The 20,353-nt window shown below is 37.3% G+C and overlaps 1 protein-coding gene across 3 annotated transcripts in view; it reads left to right on the top strand.

Annotated features, from left to right (window-relative positions):
- The window catches only part of LOC129740438 (alpha-1A adrenergic receptor-like), a 271,287-nt gene that overhangs the window by 206,632 nt on the left and 44,302 nt on the right, over positions 1-20,353 (top strand). For all 3 annotated transcript variants that reach the window (XM_055732112.1, XM_055732110.1, XM_055732111.1), the window contains one exon: positions 1,592-1,744. In XM_055732112.1, the coding sequence (XP_055588087.1) occupies positions 1,646-1,744 (99 nt within the window). In that variant the 5' untranslated portion in view covers positions 1,592-1,645. The remainder of the gene's footprint in view (positions 1-1,591; positions 1,745-20,353) is intronic.

Raw genomic sequence — 20,353 nt, 5'->3', positions numbered from 1 at the left:
TACGAAAATTCATAATTTTTAATATACTTGTGATGTCTTAAAGACCATTAAGCATGACAACACCAATTGCAGTAGTTTTTGGGTCTGTAAAAACAAATTTTCACTTTTTTTTTGAAATTAAGGATGCTGCATACATTTAGGGGTTAAATAATACTACGAAAAATTCTAAAAGCTGAAATCATAAAAATAAATGTTTGGATGAATGAAATTTAAATGTTTACAAACACGTGATTCAAAACATTCATATTCCAACACATGGAAACGAGATTTACAAGGTATTTCTTTGATTTGCATTTTGTTGCATTTAACCCCAGACACCTAACTGAATATTAAAAATATTCATGTAAAAAAATTGGGTGATTGCTCGAAAAATATTTTTACACCAACAATGTTGGTATAATATGAGGAAACCTGTAAAAAGTTTGTAGGTAATTTTATCAAGCCGATCCGTCATACTGGGTCAAGTTTTTTTCGGCATCAAAATATGTCAAAATTTGTACATTTATTGCTCGATTTTTCAAATTTTACATAAAAATAAAAAACTTAAGACAACTAGCTTAAGATGCGAGAAATTATGTCATCATCATTTTGTTATCATTAAAAGATAACTTTATAACAATACATTAAATTAAAAATTGATTCAATGTAGTGTTATATAAATGTTGCATCGAACCCCGCTGTTGCATGATGCCCCGTTTGACGGTATCGTTGAACATTGTTAACCCTCTAGTGCCTTACTAAAATTGTCATAAAACTGGCAACTTCTGCGGGTTGCAACCCCCTGCTTGAGGTTAAAACCTCGGGCAAAACTGGTGGACTTCTGAATTATTAACGTTCACGACAATATTTTATACGCAGAAGTTGTTTTTTATCAACGATCAAAATTTGCTTTTTTTGTTCTGTTTTTTTTAACATGTATATTTGTGTAGTTTTTTTTTCATTTTTCATTATCTTAAGAATGGGAGAGTTCTGAAATTTAAGAGCTTTTCTTAAACAAAGTGTCTACTTTCATGAAATATTTAGATGTGTTTTTTTCGATTTTTGTCCACGTGGTCTCTCAAAGTGCAACACAGTGCTATGTGTTGTTGATATTTCTGTGTTTTCTATGCTACTTAGATCATGAGGTTTGACAGCTCTGAGCGCTAGTGGCGACTCGACTCGAAAAATTAGCTATTTCCAGTGATCCATTCAAACACGGTAAGGCCCAAGGACAAAAAATCTGCAAAAGCCAGATTTCACATCTTTTCATACAATATTTGACACTGGGTGCCGTTGTAGCTATTTGTTTAATGATCTCATTGAATCTCTACTCTCTGGAGCCACTTTTTCGTAACATGACTTCTAGACTCCATAAAACGATTCCCACTGCATTTTGAACTAGGTTCCCTTGAATTGGCGTGATTTTTTTTTACCGCCCTAATTATTTCCAGCATCATTTATCTACAACAATGTTATACCAAATGCTATGGTTCCACGCGCATAAATACGAAATTTCTTTATTGGAATTTGATTCAATAACGAAAACTCCCTCATTCAATATTGTGGCTGCATTTTACTCATCTTATTTCATTTCTTTCTTTCTTTCTTCCAGTGATACGGACCACGATTCCCGGAGCACAAATTCCTACACTATGCAACAAATGGAATGTTACCAATAAGCTTGGAAATAATTTCAATTATAACTGTTCTGATAGGGATTATTGTAAACGGCTATATACTACTTATTGTTACCTTTACGAAGCAAGTAAGTCCCGCCGATAGTAATGCCAGTGCAATTAAGCGAACGAAATAGGGAAGTAATAGTGCACTAAACGATCATGAGCTATGGAAGGCAAAGTAAAAAAGTTGAAATTTATATTGCCAGTCAGATTCCCAGGAAGCGAACAACACTAGTTAGGTAGGACGGGAAATTTACCGAGCGAGAGCGGTAGGAAATTGTAAGCGTTCACTATCCGGTTGCCTGGTGGTTGTTGTACGTACATCTTCATTCGCCGTATATAGCACTGAGTGACATGTTTAAGTGAATTGTTGGACGCTGTAAAGCAATCAGACCAGAATTGGCCAACAGAGGTTTTACGTCAGTTCGGAAATTCCAGACGTTCTTGGTCAATGGCTTCGCTTCGTTTGTGATTCCTTTTATTGTTTCTCAAAGTTTTTTTCAGCATTCGCAGGTCTTAAAGCCGCCGAGATTTTTTGCTAGATGTGGAAATGATGAATATCGTTGGCTTTGAAGCGTTCAAATTGTGAAAAATACAAAATAATCGCAATCACAATAATAGATCACAACTGTAAGACTGAAAACAGAGAAGGATAATGAGGATTTGATAAAAAGCCAAATTCCTAAATAAACTACTTTAAATTTTTGAATTCAAGATACAAAACTGGTGGGTCCTTAAATTTTTTTAATTTTACTATTTTGATATTTTAAATTGAATTTGACCTGAAGTTTCAATCATACTGCACTGTGCACTTGGCCAGAGATGCATGCAAACGAGTGGTTTGCAAACTGAAAGCAGGATTGCGATTTGCATTTTTCTCCATCTCTCTATGAAATGGCTGCCTTTTGAGCGCAAAAAAAAGAACGTGAATAGCAGTCAGGCTGTGTGGTTGCATTCTGTGCTCTTGAAAGTTTAACAATAACGCGTGGTTGAAAACGCTCCGGTTGTGGAAAATTGTCATGGCTTGATGATGTTTTCGGTGCTGATAGTTCATAACGATTGAACGGTTTACTTCTTGTCAGATGGTGAACATTCAACATTAAATGCGCTTAGGTTATTGAAAGCAATTAAATTTTTTAGATCAGAAAACACATTAATTGAACATTTGTTAGCAGAAAACAAAAATAAGCATTGATTTGGTTTCTCGCATTTCAAAACTTCGACATTTTAAAATGTTTAAACTATCAGCGATTCTCTTTTGTAAACGTATTAAATAAACAATTTGGAAAATTCTCAATTGAGCGCTTTAATATTTGGTCAAAACGTAGATAAAATATTTAAAAAAATATATAACTTCAAATATCAGATTTTACTTGAGTAATTAAACGATTTTTTAATTGTTTTTGCTATTGTTTTCCTTCAAATAAATTCACGCAATCAAATGCGCCCGATGGGTATGCAACAGATAAGCTTTTGTTACAGTTTCTGTGAAATGCTCACCCTCCTCGACTTGGTTCATCTTTAAACCCTGTTTCTCCACCCTTATCACTCAAGGATTGTCACTTTGACAGTAAAGACTTAAATCAATATATTCTCAGCCAATTAAAGTTTACATTTTGGCATCATTTGATTAAAAAATGCGTTACATTTAGTTTTTGACGACTTTTGAAAGGTAGATTTTCAGACAGTCTGTCAATTTGCATTTTCGAACATTTTGCAACACCTACCTTCAAAAATTCACTCCGTTTTCAGAACATTAACGCAAAATTTGATCTAGAAACCTGTTTTTCAAGTACGTAAATATGTAATGTATAATGTTTATTGTTAGGAGTACGTGAGTCTGTTAGTTATAAATTATAGTTCAGGTTAAGGATATGTAACATAAGGATTTCACTAGTTGATGTGAAAGAATTATTGGTGAATTTTAGAGCAAAAGCAAAGTACTTGATAAGAATAGCTTTTAGTCAAAATTCTTCGATGCATTATGTAGATCCTCACTTTAGCTTCTTAACACTAAACATACCGACACTTTGTATATACCTATTCATACCGCGAGCGGTCAAATGACGGTTTACACTGTTTTCGTTATTACTTTCTTGTTTCTCAACCGATTTCTTTAAAACTTATAGTTTTGAAAAGCTTATAATGTGACTCAAATATGTTTCTCAGACAGTTTTCAGCTACAATCAATTATTTTAAAGTTATTTTAAGTCCAAGAATTTTTTTATGAAAAAACCTGCTTCAGGAAAATTGCTATAAATCAGTTATTTAGTGCTCGAAAAAAAATTCACTTAGTGCCTGCGAAAGCTGAAGTTAGAGGCTATATGTTGCACATACGGAAATTTTTATCAAATTTTTTTTAAGATCATGCCCACAAAAAAAGTAAAAAAGTTGTGTAAAACCCGTACTTTTCAATCAATCATCCGCCAAAGCTGTTCCTGTTACAGTAGAGAAAATTTAAAAAGTGAATTGGAAAGGGGACGTAATTTGTCACATTTTGGCATCTTTAGATTTTGTGAAATACGAAATACATAATTTATGACGAATTTTCAAAGGTAGCTGCTTTTCAAAACTATAAATTTTAAAGAAATCGGTTGAGGAACAAGAAAGTAATAACGAAAACAGTGTAAACCGTCATTTGACCGCTCGCGGTATGAATAGGTATACCACATGCGTTTTTCGAAAACCACAGCACTTAGAAAAAATTTAAAAACGCAAAAATACTTGCATTTTGAACATAAAAATAGTCCTGTCGTTAAATTGGCGAAAAAAAAATTATATAAGGCGTAATCATCCTTCAAAGTTTGAAAACCGTCATTTGACCGCCTCCGGTACGTTTAGTGTGAAATACGCTAACTGCAATGTAGATATTTTTCAGAAGCCTATTTTCGGATTTTCCATCTTATCATAGTAATAAAAATTCGGTAGAATACCTTTTCTATGAGTTCCGGTTATCCGAAATCCGTGGTATTCGAGCCACCATGTTGATACAAGATTCCTATGTTTACCAGGCTGTGCGCCCGGATGATATGCAAAACCAGAAAAAAAGGATAGTTTCCAACGTATTTCGTATTATTCGAAGTTTTACTAATCCGAGGTGGAACTTCTCCCGAATACCTCCCAGAAAAAAAATCTTTCCTGGAAATCTCTAAAAAAAAGTTACCAACCATCAAACATCAAAAAAAAATCCTAAGCGATCGATTCGTAGCTCGATTCGATTTCTTCAAAAGAATTCTTCCTGTTCGATACTACCAAAGGTTATGCAACAGGCAAGCTTGTTTTTGAGTGTTTGTTTAATGACTCGATATCGCTCAAATCGATTAGAATTAGTGAATAACAAAATTTGAATGAAATATTTATCTTTCTGCGATGGATCCAAAAAGGTCCGATATTGTTGCCTTGCGCAACACCAACCTCCGACTTCTCTAGGGAGCTCTTTTCTTCTCCTAAGCAGACAAGCTGCTTTCTTTTTGACTAATAGCTGCGTATTAAGTCGTTGACTAAGCCTCTTACGTCATAGCACTCAAGTTTTTTCAACAATACTTCGTGGTTTAAAGTGTCAAGGCTTTTTTAAGGTCGAGAAAAAGACCGCCTACAATTTTTTCGTGTCTATTTCGTGAATAATAGAATCCATCAGCTCACAGATTGCTATAAGCGTGCTGGATCCTTATTTTAAAGCGTATTGTTAATGGTTAAAAACGTTGTTTTCATTTAAACAGCTGTTCATTCTGCTTATCAAAAGCTTCTCAAAAATTTTACTGAAAACGCTCAAGGTTGAAATCGGTCGGGAATTATTTACATTTATTGTTTGCGAGAGATTTTCCGATGCTGGTAAAGTAATTGCTAAATGTAATAAAAACTTCGTGTTGGTTTTCCGCGACGTTGTTATCAACTCTTGTCTTGAAAATATCGGATTTAGTGTTTGATCTTCCGAGTATTGAGTTTATTTTTTCCCCATAGCTTTGAATCATATGTATTGCTCAAAATATTATCATAGTAAGTACTCTTGCATTTCCTCCTACAAACCTCTACTTTTTTCGAAATATGATAAAGCATTTCTTTCAAATGTGTATTTTCTTGATTTCTCTTGACTCTTTTGAGATAATAATTTTTTATTCTGATCAGTGTCCAAAGATCAAAATTTATCCACGGACAGTGATTGCCTTTAAGCTTAATCGATTTCCTAACTTTTTTGAACAGGCTATGAACAAGCAGTTGTTGGAAGTGACGTTTTGAATGCACAAGCCTGTATCTTCTACTGCACTAATTCCTCTCAAAACCTCTCGTTCAATTCAAAGTCGTTTTTTAAAATTATAGTAAATGTTTTATTCTGTTTGTCTGAAAAAGATCAAAGGATGTAATAATTTGAAGATGATCGCTAATGTCGGTGATAATGGTATCATTTTTGAACTTAGAGCAAGTTCACTAGTGTTGGGAAAAAGTGGTAGAAATTTTGACATTTTGGAAACATGTTTTCAAGATATTTGGACGTTGTATTTTTTACAGCACTGTTTCTATTTCAGCCGTTTCTGATAGAAATATTGCTATTTTTGCATCACAGCATGCGGAACTACAACACGTGTTGTTAAAAAACTTGAAGGCCACAGATCTTGAAAATGTTTTTGCATGGCAAAATTTTCAAAATGTGCTAAAAGTGACAAAATTTCAACCAATTTTTTTCCAACACCAGTGAACTTGCTCTTAGTTATATCGTTGTACATACTTAAAGCAAGTTCACTGGTGTTGGAAAAAACTGGATTTTGTCACTTTTAATACATTTTGAAAATTTTGCCATGCAAAAACATTTTCAAGATCTGTAACCCTTTAAAAAAATACAACGCTCAAAGATCTTGAAAACATTTTTGCATGGTAAAATTTTCCAAACGTCAAAATTTCTACCACTTTTTCCCAACGCCGGTGAACTTGCTCTTAAATGTTTGTTTCAAAACCAGATTTCGAGTTTCGGGGTAACTTTGATCACAATGGTTTTTACGAACCTCAACATCTTCAAAATTATTAATATGGTGCCATTTAGCACAGAAGGCATAAACATTATTAACAGTTATTTTTGTTAGGACTAAACTGACTTTTTTAACGTTTTGCCTTTCTTATAGAAAGGTATAGTTATCGGTCGATTTGGGAGATCCTTAATTATGGGTCTTAGATATACCTTTATAGGTACCTATCGAATCAGCTCGACGAGTTCAGACGATGTCAGTGTATTTGTGTGTGCTGGTGTGATTTTTTGTAAACATTGTCCACACGTTTTTGCGAAGTACAATAAAAATGATTTTCGTCTTAAAAAATTTGATTTTTTTCCCTCTTCAATGTATAAAAGAAAGAAAAAAAAACAAAATAGTTTGAAAAAAAAATTTTCATAGTAATTATCATCAAATCATCACTCCAAAAAACGTGTCAATATGGCTGGCTAGCCACAACCAGCAATCACTAAAATCAAGATTATCGTATGTATGACGTCAAATTATGCGTGACGTCATAGATACGCGCTTGCTATCTAAATGTATGGACCTGTCGATGTGTGGAAGGGAGAACATACAGAATTCACTCCCACTAAGGTTTTGATGTCATCCTGACAGAAACCGTATGGGAGGAAGAAGACAGTTAAAATTTTCCCGGCCAATAGTTATATTTTTTTCATTTTTATGGATCAGTTTGAAACCGATTCATTTCAAAAATTTCGGAACCGAAGCCCCGAGTTATGAAACTTAAAAATGGTTTTCACCAAGGGGTACGACCCCAAAATTGATGAAGTCGTTGATGAGTACGTCATGCCCACACTGCATGGTACGGAAGCGATAGTAACTTCGCCCAACATTATATTCAGGCACAGATTGCTCTGAGAAGGGGAAAACAACACGGGTACGCGGACTGCGGACGATGTATGTCCTCTCATCTTCTCACATGCCGTTCGTGCTTACGAAGCTTTTTCTTAAGCAGCAACGACAGGAGAGTATTTCGCCCGTGGAAGCAAATTAAATCTAATAAGACAAATGCTACTGAATCCTCTCGAGCTTTAAGCTCTCGGGCTTGTTTTTTTTGTTCCCTTTTCTCTTCCTCTCTTCAGATCTAACGTTGCGTTGTTGTTGTTGGGGTTGGTGTCTTGCAAAAACGATGACGGCTTGGAGGTCAATCTGAACTTTCACTTGCTGAAGCCAATGGAAGATGACAACCAAACAGTAGCGCCACCAAGCCCTCCATAGTAGAGTTTGAAGCATTTGGGATTTTTTTTGGAACATGCATATAAAGCTAAAAAGCTAATTATCATTATTGACAAAGTTGAAGAAACAGAAAAAAAACCTTTTCGCCAGGTTGACCAAATACAAAAATGACAAAATCGACAAAATTGAAAAAAATGACTAAATAGACCAATTTGACAAAATTGACGGAATTGACAAACTTGACATAATTCATTGATTTGACAAAATTCACTTAGTTGAAAAAATCATAAAATTGATGAAATTTATAAAATTGAAAAAATCGAGAAAATTGGCAGATAAAATTCACTGAATTGACAAGATTGATAAAACTGACAAAATTAACAAAATTGAAAAAATTGACAAAATTGAGCAAATTGACAAAATTGACAAAATTCACAAAATTGACAAAACTGACAAAATTGACAAAATTCACAAAATTGACAAAATTGACAAAATTGACAAAATTGACAAATTTGAAAAAAATTAACAAAATTTACAAAAGAGATGACAAAATCGACAAAATTCACTAAATTGACAAGATTGATAAAACTGACAAAATTGAAAAAATGACTAAATTAACGATAACAAAATCGAAAAAATTCACTAAATTGACAAAATTGACAAGATTGATAAAACTGACAAAAATCGACAAATTTGACAAAATTGACCAAATTGACAAACTTGGCTTAATTCATTGATTTGACAAAATTCACTTAGCTGAAAAAATCATAACAATTGATAATATTTATAAAATAGACAAAATCAAGAAAATTGGCAGAGTTGACAAAATTGACGATGAAAAAATCGACAAAATTCACTGAATTGACAAAATTGACAAGATTGATTAAACTGACAAAAATCGACAAAATTGACCAAATTGACCAAAACGACCAAATTGTCCAAATTCACAAAATTGACAAAGACAAAATCGACAAAATTCACTTTATTTAAAAAATTGACAAAATTGACTGGCGAAATTTACAAAATTGACCCAATTGACCAAATTGACAAAATTGACAAGATTGACAAATTGACAAAATTGACAAACTTGACAAAATCGAAGAAAATTGACAAAATTGAGAAAATTGGCCAAATTGACAATGAAAAAATCGACAAAATGCACTTAATTGACAAAGCTGACAAAATTGACAAGATTGACAAATTTGAAAAAAATTGACAGAATTTTCAAATTTGAAAAAGTTGACAAAATCATGAAAATTGTTAAAATCGACAAAATTGACAAAATCTAGAAAATTGGTTAAATTGACAAAATTTACTAACTAACAATGCTGACAAAATCATGAAAATTGATAAAATTGACATTATTGACAAAATGGAAAAAATGACCAAATTAACAAAATTAACGAAATAGACCAAATCAACAAAACAGAATAAAAATCTCAAAATAACAAAATTAAAAATACTTTGCTTCAAAATTTTCAATATTATTAATTTTCAAAATTTATTCTACCGATTTTCTACATTTTGGTATCGTATTTTACTCTAGCAATTGAAATTTTATCCAATAATTTTATCTATGTATTTGTTTCCTCTACTTGAGAGGTTGAATTATTTGAAATACATGGTCAGGTATCTTTTTTCAAATTGTATTCTTAATTTTTATACCCCTTCCATTTTGAAGATATCATATGCTGTAACTCCAAAAGGAGTAAATTGAGTTAGATTATAATGTCATAGAAACGGAATCATACATGATATTCCAGAATATAGTCATTCAAAAATCTCCAATTAGTTACAAATAAGGTTATTTATATGAAATTTATGATTATATAAAAATACTTTTATCCTAATAAAAACTTTGAATCTTTATTTCCTAAATTCATTTTGGATTTATTGCGTATGAAATTCATTAATCATAATTCATAATTCATTTTGTTTTATATGTACCCAAATATAATTTACAGGCTGTAAGAAAGGCTACAATCCACTGTCAAGTGTATTAAATCGGGTTTTTTTTTTTCAAAAACATTTATAATCAAAAGAGGGACAATGTTGCTGCATACATCTAGGGGTAAAAGTTCTAAACATTTCTCAATTCTTTTTTGCCTAAAAAACAAATGAAATTTTGCCTTCATGCAATTCCCTAGGTCCTCGCACTGTTCCCATGTTCTTTTTTTTTTTATTCAAATTGAGCCATTTGATAGGGTTTTAGCCATTTTAATATAATGGCTGTCTCATGGGAATTCCCCTTGTTTTTAATATCCAAAAACTATCACCAAATGACCATAAAAATAACACTTAAACTAAACCTTAACAAAAAAAAGTTGAAATTTCACATAAAACACCCATTTGCTCCTATATGCTTAAATTTGATCAGGAAAGATGTTTGTTTGTGAGCCTTCGAAAAACCAGATATTTTAAGATGTTAAAATTACATTTTAAGTAATATCAAAAATCTTCTAATAAAAACCAAATTTAGCTTATTTGTAACTCAATTTATAGGCTTTTAAACACAGTAAACAGTTTTGAGATATTTTAACTTTTTACTTAGCTAATGATGATTATCTGCAAAAATTTCATGCTGATCAAAGTTACCCCGGTGATCAAAGTTCCCCCAGTTTACGGTACGTAACAAGTAGATTGCTTTCCTTTATACCAACTTTAAAGTTTTGCAAAAAGTAGAATCAGAATCAGGATCAGATTTTTTGAGTTTTTGCTAAATTTGATAAAGATTGAAATTCCACGGACCTCGAAATAGCATTTTGAACAGCAAAAAAGCTCCACAGAACTTTTGTACAGCTCTATGTGAACTTATGAGTTCGTTCTTTAAGCGATATCCGAAGTTTCGGTTGCTTGGGATGTAAATTCGCGAGAAACGTAAAAATTAAACGTCTTAAGACAAAAAACATGAAAAATAGAGGTCATGTAAGAAAAAAACTGAACAAAATCAATCCGCGTGAAAAACAACTTCGAGTACAATGAACAACTTTAGATGATGTTTGGCTATACAATTGAGCTGTGTAATGTCAGGGGATCGTATCACGGGCAATTATTTCTGGTTAAAACACCAACACACGACGCGTTACTTTACGTATAACAACCGTTTATTAAATTTCCAAATTTTAGGAAAAACAGAACTTTATTTCACGTGTTCTTATATAAAAACATTTATTCTTCTGCTGTTGGTGACCGGTTAGGATGCTGTTCGTCCGAAATCTAATTCTTAAGTGATAAAACGGAAATTGCAAAAGCGCTTAATACCGCGCCAACTATTGTGCATCGAGATGCGTTTTTCTAGGCAGGGCTGGACTGCAGTTTTCTAAGTAGGAGATGGGTTCTGCTTAACGCAGTCAAATTCAAATTCAAATAAACAGAAATTAAAGCTAGAAACTATCATTCCGGCCACCTGAAATGCATATTTCACTTCTAATACCTAACAAGTATACAACGCAAATAATTTCCAAAAAAAAAAACTAAACTCACGGCTTCTCAATCAATCAACATTGATGTCACCTAGTGCGAGGGCGGCGGTCGATGACTCCTCCTCGTCCATCGTAGGCAACGGACACAGCTTGACCACAGCACGCTTGAAGATAGCACCAGTGGGTGTGCGGATGGTCACCACCCGTGTCACACCGTCAGCTCCAGGATGTAGTTCCATGATGCGCACGAGAGGCCAGCGCACCGGGGGTAACAGGTCATCTTGAAGAATCATCACCTGGCCGATTTTCAGATTCACTTGCTGCGGGTTGGTAGTAGATTGCCGTTGCAGCTCTTTAAGGTATTCTGTCTGCCAGTGGTACCAAAACAGCTGCTGCTTCTGTTGGATGACCTGATAGCGATTCCTCAGCCGATTCTCAGGTACGTCCTTCAGGTCGGGATGTGGAAGGGCTTGCAGTTGAGAGCCAATCAAAAAGTGGCTTGGAGTGATGGCTTCGAAATCGTTGGGGTCTTCAGACAAAGGGGCCAACGGTCTTGAGTTCATTGCTCCCTCAATCTGCGACAAAATCGTCACTAGGTCCTCGTACAGTAGAGAGGTGCTGCCTAACTGACGAACTAAATGTTTTTTCGCAACCTTTACGGCGGCTTCCCACAGGCCGCCAAAGTTGGGTGCACGCGGGGGGATCATTTTCCATTGTATGCCCTCGGTTGCGAGAGCGGTAGCGATACGATCGGTTTCCTTGGGGCTCGAGAACATTTCGTAGAGAGCGTGTAGCTCGTTTCGAGCTCCAACAAAATTTGTGGCATTGTCGGAGTAGATGTATTGGGGTTTGCCACGTCTGGCCACGAAACGTTGTAGAGCAGAGAGAAATGAGGCTGTGGATAGGTCCCCCACAAGCTCAATGTGAACTGCTTTTGTGCTAAAGCAGACAAATAGGGCAATATAGGCTTTGGTGGGAGCAGATTTACGATTCGGGGACTTAACGAACACTGGGCCACAATAGTCAATGCCAGTTGATGCGAAGGGACGACTTGGGATAACTCGGGCAAGGGGTATTTGGCCAATTGGTTGCTTGAGAGGCTTAGGGTTTGCTCGAGTACAACGAAAACAGGTTCGAATTACGCTGCGCACCGCTCTTCTCCCATTTGTAGGCCAATATTCGTTGCGCACTACACCCAGCGTAAGCGCTATTCCTCCGTGAACCAATTTGTTGTGAAATGACAACAAAAGCATTTGGGTGAAACGGTGGAATCCGGGAAGCAGGATCTGGTGTTTGGTGCTAAAGGTTTCCATGGACAATTTGAGCCGGCCACCGACTCGGATTATTCCCGAAGCATCAACAAAAGGATTTAACAAACGCAGGGTGGATTTTTTGGGTACCGGTTTCCCTTTTCGCAGTAAATTCAACTCGGTGTGGTAACATTCTGCTTGAACTAATTTTACCAGGCAATCTCTGGCAGATTCGAGTTCAGGGGGAGCGAGGGTTAAAGTGGATTCCTTGAGTTCTTTTCTCGCCTTTCGAGAAACTCGCAAACAATAAGCAGTCGTACGGAGCAAACGATTGTACGAGAATGATCGAGTAAACAAAGGGTTAAGTGGTGGTGGATTTTGGATTAGCAAGGTTGTGGTTTTGCGCTCAGTGTCTCCATCAATATTAGTGGTTCTCGGGATCTCCAACTTCGGACAATTTTCCTCTCCCCTTCCCAAACAATCTGGTCCATCGGTCCATAGTTTGCAGGTCAGAAGCTGGTGCACAGTTAAGCCTCTGGAGACAACATCAGCTGGGTTGTTTACTCCGGGAACATGCTGCCATGATGCGTTCTCCGTTAGGATGTGGATGTCTGCGACCCGATTAGCTACAAAGGTTTTCCAGGTTTGTGATGGTGCTCGTAGCCAATAAATAACAACCATCGAATCGGTCCAGTAGTAGATGGGTGCAGATTTCAGGTCCAGTGTGTCAACAACTCTCGTTGTTAAGCGAGCGCCTAGCTGAGCAGCGCAGAGTTCAAGTCTCGGGATGCTGCGTTTCTGAAGCGGTGCTACTCGGGATTTCGCCGCCAGTAAGACCACCTTCACCTCCCCGTTGGCCTTCTCCGTCCGAGCGTAGATGCAGGCTCCATAAGCTGATTCGGAGGCGTCCGTAAAACAATGTAGCTGCACCTCCCCCCTGTCAAAGGCAAACCGCGGGATCCGAAACTCAGCTAGCGATGACAAGTCCTTTACAAAATCTTCCCACCTAGTTCGGATTTGATTTGGGACTTCCTCATTCCATTCGATGGACATCAACCAAAGTTGTTGGATAAATATTTTCGCGCGTACAACGACGGGAGCAATTAATCCCAAGGGGTCATAAAGTTGGGCAATAACGGAAAGAATTCGATACTTGGTAATCTTTCCGTCGGTTGAAAATGGGGCAAATTTGAAACAAAATAAATCATGCTCGGGCTCCCAGGAAATTCCCAAGACTTTTACCACCTCTCCAGGTTCGGGGTTTTCAGTGCTAGGATGGGCTAGGTTTTCTGGTGGCACTCCTTCCAAAACTTCAGGAAAATTAGAGCACCATTTCCTCAAGGAAAATCCTCCACGGCTCATCAGTTCGTCCATCTCCTTACGCAGTTGGATTGCTGTAGATATGGTTTCTTCACTCCGTACAAAATCATCCATGTAAAAATCTCGCTTCACAGAGGCTGCGGCGAGAGGAAAAGAAGCACCTTCATCATCCGCAAGTTGATGAAGTGTGCGGGTAGCCAAGAACGAGGATGGGCCCAAACCGTATGTCACTGTTGTCATCTCATATTTCGTAATCGGGTCGTTCGGGCTGAATCTCCACAACAAACGCAGAAGGGGTCGGTCATCGGGGTGAAGAACGATTCGCCTATACATCTTCTCTATGTCAGCCAACAATACCACCAAATTTTTGCGAAAGCGGAGTAAGATATCGAAAAGCTCATCTTGGATGACAGGGCCTACTCGGAGCGAATCGTTGAGAGAGAATCCAGTGCTTGTTTTTGCCGAAGCGTTGTAAACACTGCGTACCTTCGTAGTGGTGCTGGATTCTTTCAACACGGCATGGTGAGGAAGATAGCATACGACAGTAGGTTCTGGGTCGTCTACAGGTACCTCTCGCATGTGTCCCAGTTTGATGAATTCGGCCATAAAGGCATGATACCTTTCTTTAAGGATGGGATTTTTATCCAATTTTCTTTCCAAGCTGATGAGACGGGCTTTAGCGTTGGAAAAAGACTCGCCTATCATCAATTCAAATCCTTCCTTCTTCGGATATTTTACAGAATATCGACCAGTGGAATCACGGCTTACCGTTTCCTTGAAGAAGTCTTCACAATATTGATCATTGGGTGAAAGGGTGGGTTTGGAATTTTCAAATTCGTCTATTTTCCAAAATTTTTCAATATTCTCGTTAAGGGTTTCCAAAATAGACGGACAACAAACCAGCGATTGGGGTATGGGATCTAAGGGCACTGTTCCTGAAACAAGCCATCCGAACCTACTTTCAACTAAGGTTAGGGATGGTGGGCCAATTTGCAACCGGCCACCCTGAAGGATTGCATAAAAGTGTTCGGCACCTATTATGAGGTCTACCTTTCGTGAGATGTTGTACTCGGGATCAGCAAGTGTGATGTCGTTCGGTATCTGCCAGTTTGCAGAAGTAATGGTTACAGCGGGTAGATCGGCAGTCAGCTTTTTGAGCACCAAACAGTTCAGGGGAATAGAGAAGTCATCAACTCTCGATCTCACTTCGGTGGTCACGGAGCAAACTGCTCGAATGGGAGATTCACCAATACCAAGGATGGGTTGGTCAATACGATGACGAAGCAATCTTAGTTTCTGACAAAGGCGGTCACTCATGAGACTGCTTTGTGATCCACTGTCTAACAGCGCTCGGGTCAAATGCTCATTTCCATAGCCATCTAGCACCTTGACGACAACGGTCGATAGGAAGACGTTCATTCCACGGGATTCTACAGCGGAGTTGGACGAGATCACTTCAGGATTTTTTGCCACTGTTGAGGATTCGTTGGCTTTCGGAGGATTCTGGGTTGTTCGGGTTTGTAGACCGCTGGAATTTGGATTATTGTTCGATACTGATGCATCGAACCCAGGATGCAATAAGGAGTGGTGGCGTTTTTGACAATGCTTGCAGGAGAAGTTGGATTGACAATTCCGGGCGAAGTGGTTTCCCCTGAAGCAATTGCTACAAATCCGCTTCGAGTTAACCAGGTTCAATCGATCTTTAAGCTGCATCTTTTCAAACACCGGACATCTCACCAAAGGATGATAATCGCGGCAAGCTAGGCATTCAGGTTGGGACCGTTCCACTGCAGTGTAGGAGTTGATTTTCGACGATGTAGGATTTTGGGGTTTAGTTTGCCTGACAGGGAGATTGTGCTTTGCTTGGGAAGAAGAAGTGGACAGCTCAGCCGAAATGTGAAGAGATTCTAAAGTCCGGATTTTACGGGTTAGTACTTCGATGAGGTTTTCATACGTTGGTTCGTGATTAGCAGAGACAAATTCTTCCCATTCCTTCAGGGTGTAATCGTCGATTCGAGCGCACAGTAGTTGAACCAAGAGACTGCCCCAATGCGCGGTTGGTTCATTTAGTTGGTTGAGTATTTTGACATGCCGTTGGAAATCCTCTACAACAGCACGTAAACCAGCAGCGGATTTTCCCGAGACCTTCGAGTGGACAATTAGAGCTTGCAAGTGTTTCTTTTTTAATAAGTATGTATTGGAGTAGCGGTTAAGAAGTGCTTCCCAAGCTACCGCGTAGTTGTTTGCGGTGATGGTTAAGGATTCAATGAGTTTTAGCGCGTCACCTCGCAAAGCAGATCGGAGGTACTGAAACTTTTGGATGCATGGGATTTCTGGCGACGAGTGAATCAGTGATGAAAAGGAATCGCGAAACGTTAACCATTCATTCAGATCACCGTCAAATTTAGGCAATTCGATAGTGGGGAGTTTCACACCGGTTACATGAGCAATTGCTGGAGCACCTTGTTGGTTTAATGGATTGGTTGAGATTGGAGGAAGGGGAGGAACCTTGCTTACGAGACCACCTTTTACCCTAAAGTACTGCTCTTCCACCCTTGCCCTTACCTTCGCATTAGCCGCAGCAAATTCTGGTTCATCGTCGTACGTTTCATATTCTCCTTGGATCGCTTCGAAAGTTTCCATCAGGTTATCAAGTCGGGCCAGACGTATCGCTACCTCGTTCATGTCTCGCTCCTCATCGTAATTCGTCAGGAAGTCTTGGATGCGCTGCATGGAATCCAGGATGTTTTTCCGTTTCAGCTCCTTTGCCTTCATCTTCTTCTCCGCCATGATGAGGTTAGGTTTAGATTAGTGCAGGAACGGCTAAATAAACGGAAGACCCAAGAAGCACCTTTTGGATAACGATAAAGAGTTGGAATGGCACTCACCTGTGCCCATTCAAAAATAGGCCTTTGGTTTTATTAAAAAGCAGGAACTCTTGAACAACTGGATGGGATCACTACCAAGTAGGATGATCACGGGTAGGATGTCTCAACTCCAGTGGATGGTTAGGATTGAAATCCGATATTGGATGTGGATTTCCGACCTTCTAGGATTTTCCCCAGGATAATTGTAGGTTAGGAACAGCAACGGTCACTTCAGGATAGTATACCACAACGGCAATAGCACCGGTATAGGAAAATGGATCGGTGATCCTCAGCAGGAACACGTGGAATTCTGTATTGGGCAAAAGAAGACCCAGGAAGTACCTCTCAAGAAAATATAATCCGTTGGACAGATACTCACATGGAGCCTGTCTTAAACAGGCCTTGTACTTTTTGAGCAGGTTCTGCTATCTGGAACTCCGGGTTGTTGGATGGGTTGGATGAGATTATCGTCGTGGTTGATCCAATGGTACACCCGTGATCCTGGTCACGGCACCAAAAATGTAATGTCAGGGGATCGTATCACGGGCAATTATTTCTGGTTAAAACACCAACACACGACGCGTTACTTTACGTATAACAACCGTTTATTAAATTTCCAAATTTTAGGAAAAACAGAACTTTATTTCACGTGTTCTTATATAAAAACATTTATTCTTCTGCTGTTGGTGACCGGTTAGGATGCTGTTCGTCCGAAATCTAATTCTTAAGTGATAAAACGGAAATTGCAAAAGCGCTTAATACCGCGCCAACTATTGTGCATCGAGATGCGTTTTTCTAGGCAGGGCTGGACTGCAGTTTTCTAAGTAGGAGATGGGTTCTGCTTAACGCAGTCAAATTCAAATTCAAATAAACAGAAATTAAAGCTAGAAACTATCAAGCTGTTTTTATTTTATTTTGAAGGAATAAAGATGTTTCAAAGTATTTCTTGAATGTCCCGCTAATTTCGGCTGTATCCCGCTTTTTTATTGTAAAATGTCCCGCGTTTTTCTGAATGTATCTGGCAAGCCATCTTCTGAATGGATCGTGATCATTGGTTATCATGAAATTACTACAATACTCCAATAACTTATGTTTATCCAGTGATTATCTGTTAAATAGGATTAAAAATACTGTATTTATCCAAATACTAGAAAATTGCGCCTTAAAGTACGCAATGACTCTAGGGTAGTAGACAAACTTTCTCTTTGTCTTATCCCATTTGGATTACGTAGTTTACCAACGGTTTTCCAACGGTACATTCACGACATCTTTCGTCCTTTCATAAGAAAAAGAATATTTGTAGCATAAAGCATGGATCACTACAAATCTGGACGCATTAAAACGGGTCTATCTCGGAGGTATGTAAACGAAATTAAAATGTTTTGGACTTAAAATGTAGGGTTTTTATTGCACTTTAAAGGAAAAATAATAAAAAAATTATTCCGATGTTGTTTTGATGAATTTTCGAACTTTTCGTTGAGTATCACTCATTATAGTTCGAACCCCCTATTCCCTGACCTCAGCGGCCATTTTGTTCCACAATCTTTTCATCTCTGTTGCATCCCGAGTCGTCCTACCATTCTTCTTCATCTTATGCTTGACAATTGCCCAAAATTTTTCGATAGAGCGGAATTGAGGACAGTTGGGTGAGTTGATGTCCTTTTCGACAAAATCCACCCGTTGGCCCAATACCACTGTAGAACCTCCTAGCTGTAGTGGCAGCTTGCCAAATCTGGCGAAAACTTAACTAGTGCTTTGTGAGATCTAATGTACGAAAAAAAAGTTTTTCAGGCATTCCTCCTTGTAAATTTCGGAGTCCATGGTCTTGTTTTTCACAAAAAACCAGAATTTTTCGACCGCAGCTGCAAATACCTTGCCAGATCAAACACTTTCTTGCTAACTTATCAGCAAAAACGAATTTGATGATCTTCACGTACGTTTCGTCATCCATGAGGATGCATCCGTCGAACTTCGTTGGAATCTTCTTGTATAACTTGCGGGCACGTCCTTTGGCTACTAAATTCTGCTTCAATGTCCGGTTTGGTTGCTTACTGGTCCGATAGGATCGTATTCCTTCGCGTAGACCAGTGGTCGACAACCTTTTGAGTCGGAAGAGCCAAAAACTTCAAATTTTCATAATTTCAGAATTTGAAAGAGCCACATTAAATATTTATTGTTTTTTTAATTAAAAAAATCAAAATAAATGGATCCATGAACATTAGTTTTACGAAAATAGAGTTTTTTTCTAACTCTTGGATTTTTCAGTCTGTTCCTGATGATCTTTAAGAACATGGATTCTTTTCTGGATCTTCAACTCTTCTTACATGATTTGAATGCATATCAATTTTAATACGTTAGCAAAATCGAGTCAAGAAAGTTTTAAGTGCATATAAAGCTTATATGAATACTTTGCATGATGACAAAGCGAAGGATTTGAACTTATTTACAAAAGGAGAATGTTTATAATTTCTTCGGCAAAGAAAAGCTTTTAAAATAACGAAGCAAAAAGAAATATCAGTTTTATATTGCAAAGCTTTTTTAAGACACTCACCAGATTTAGTAAATCCTTACCAAAACCTTGAAGTATGAGGTAAAAATCAACTAAAATTTATTGAGTCTAAAATTTTATTCTTCAAAAATTATGCTCCTGACAACTGGTAGAATTTTAAAAATTCATGACATCAAGCGAACGCCAGCCAAAATCAACGCATTTTTCGAAAACGACAAGAAAAAAAGCTGAAAAATGAACACACGAAAAATGATTTTCTTTACCAAGGCACATAAGGAGCGTTGAAATCTTATTTAAATTCAAAATTATTGGAAAATTTGGAATTTCATAAAAAAAATGTAAATAATCCTGGAAAAACCGTGCCTTTTTTTCCTCGATATATGAAAACCAGACCGGGCCTGGAATCATCAATTTTTTGCTTTGAAAATCTGGGCAAGCCCCGGATGAAGCGGTAAATTGGAATGCTAATGTCCGTAAGAACGGAGGCGTTTTGGGGATTAAACCCTCTCCCATGAGGGTCTAAGAAAAACGAGGATTTTCACTCAACACTCAATTTTTGGTTCTCAATAAAATTTTGATGATTGAGTAAGGTTATTCAAGTAACAAACTTGACTTAGAACTTTAGCATCAGTTCTAATTCAAGTCAAGTCTACTAATCCCAGGTTCAAAATTCTGCAACAGTTATTCAAAATTTTCTCACTTGTTGATTGAAACTCAGTTCTTTATATTAAACTAGCTTACCCGGTAAACTTCGATTTACCTGTTACTTAATAAACCGTTAGAAAATAATTAATTCATCTACACATCTTTAACTTCTTCGTGCTCGTGAATCAGTTTTCATGAAAATCGTCTTCAAGTTGTTCGAGTTGTATCCCATTTCTAGGTGATTTTGTATGCGAGTCCCCCTTCCATAAAAAGTGAGATTCTCGAAACTATTATACAAACCATCTCTAGTCCGAAAAACCCTCAGATACCAAATTTTACTTCATTCCGACCGTCCGTTTATACGTGATGGTGTTACAAAGAAAACGCTTCCATTTTTATATATAAGATTTTAAATGACAATCGAATCATTCCAGCAATTTTGGTTCCAAACTGTCAAAATCATAATTGTATTTCTGTTTTTATATTTTGTTTTCTGTACCGAG

Source organism: Uranotaenia lowii, chromosome 1 (assembly GCF_029784155.1).
Source record: "Uranotaenia lowii strain MFRU-FL chromosome 1, ASM2978415v1, whole genome shotgun sequence".
Classification (NCBI taxonomy): Eukaryota; Metazoa; Arthropoda; class Insecta; order Diptera; family Culicidae; genus Uranotaenia; species Uranotaenia lowii.
This window is presented reverse-complemented; position numbering and strand designations above follow the sequence as displayed.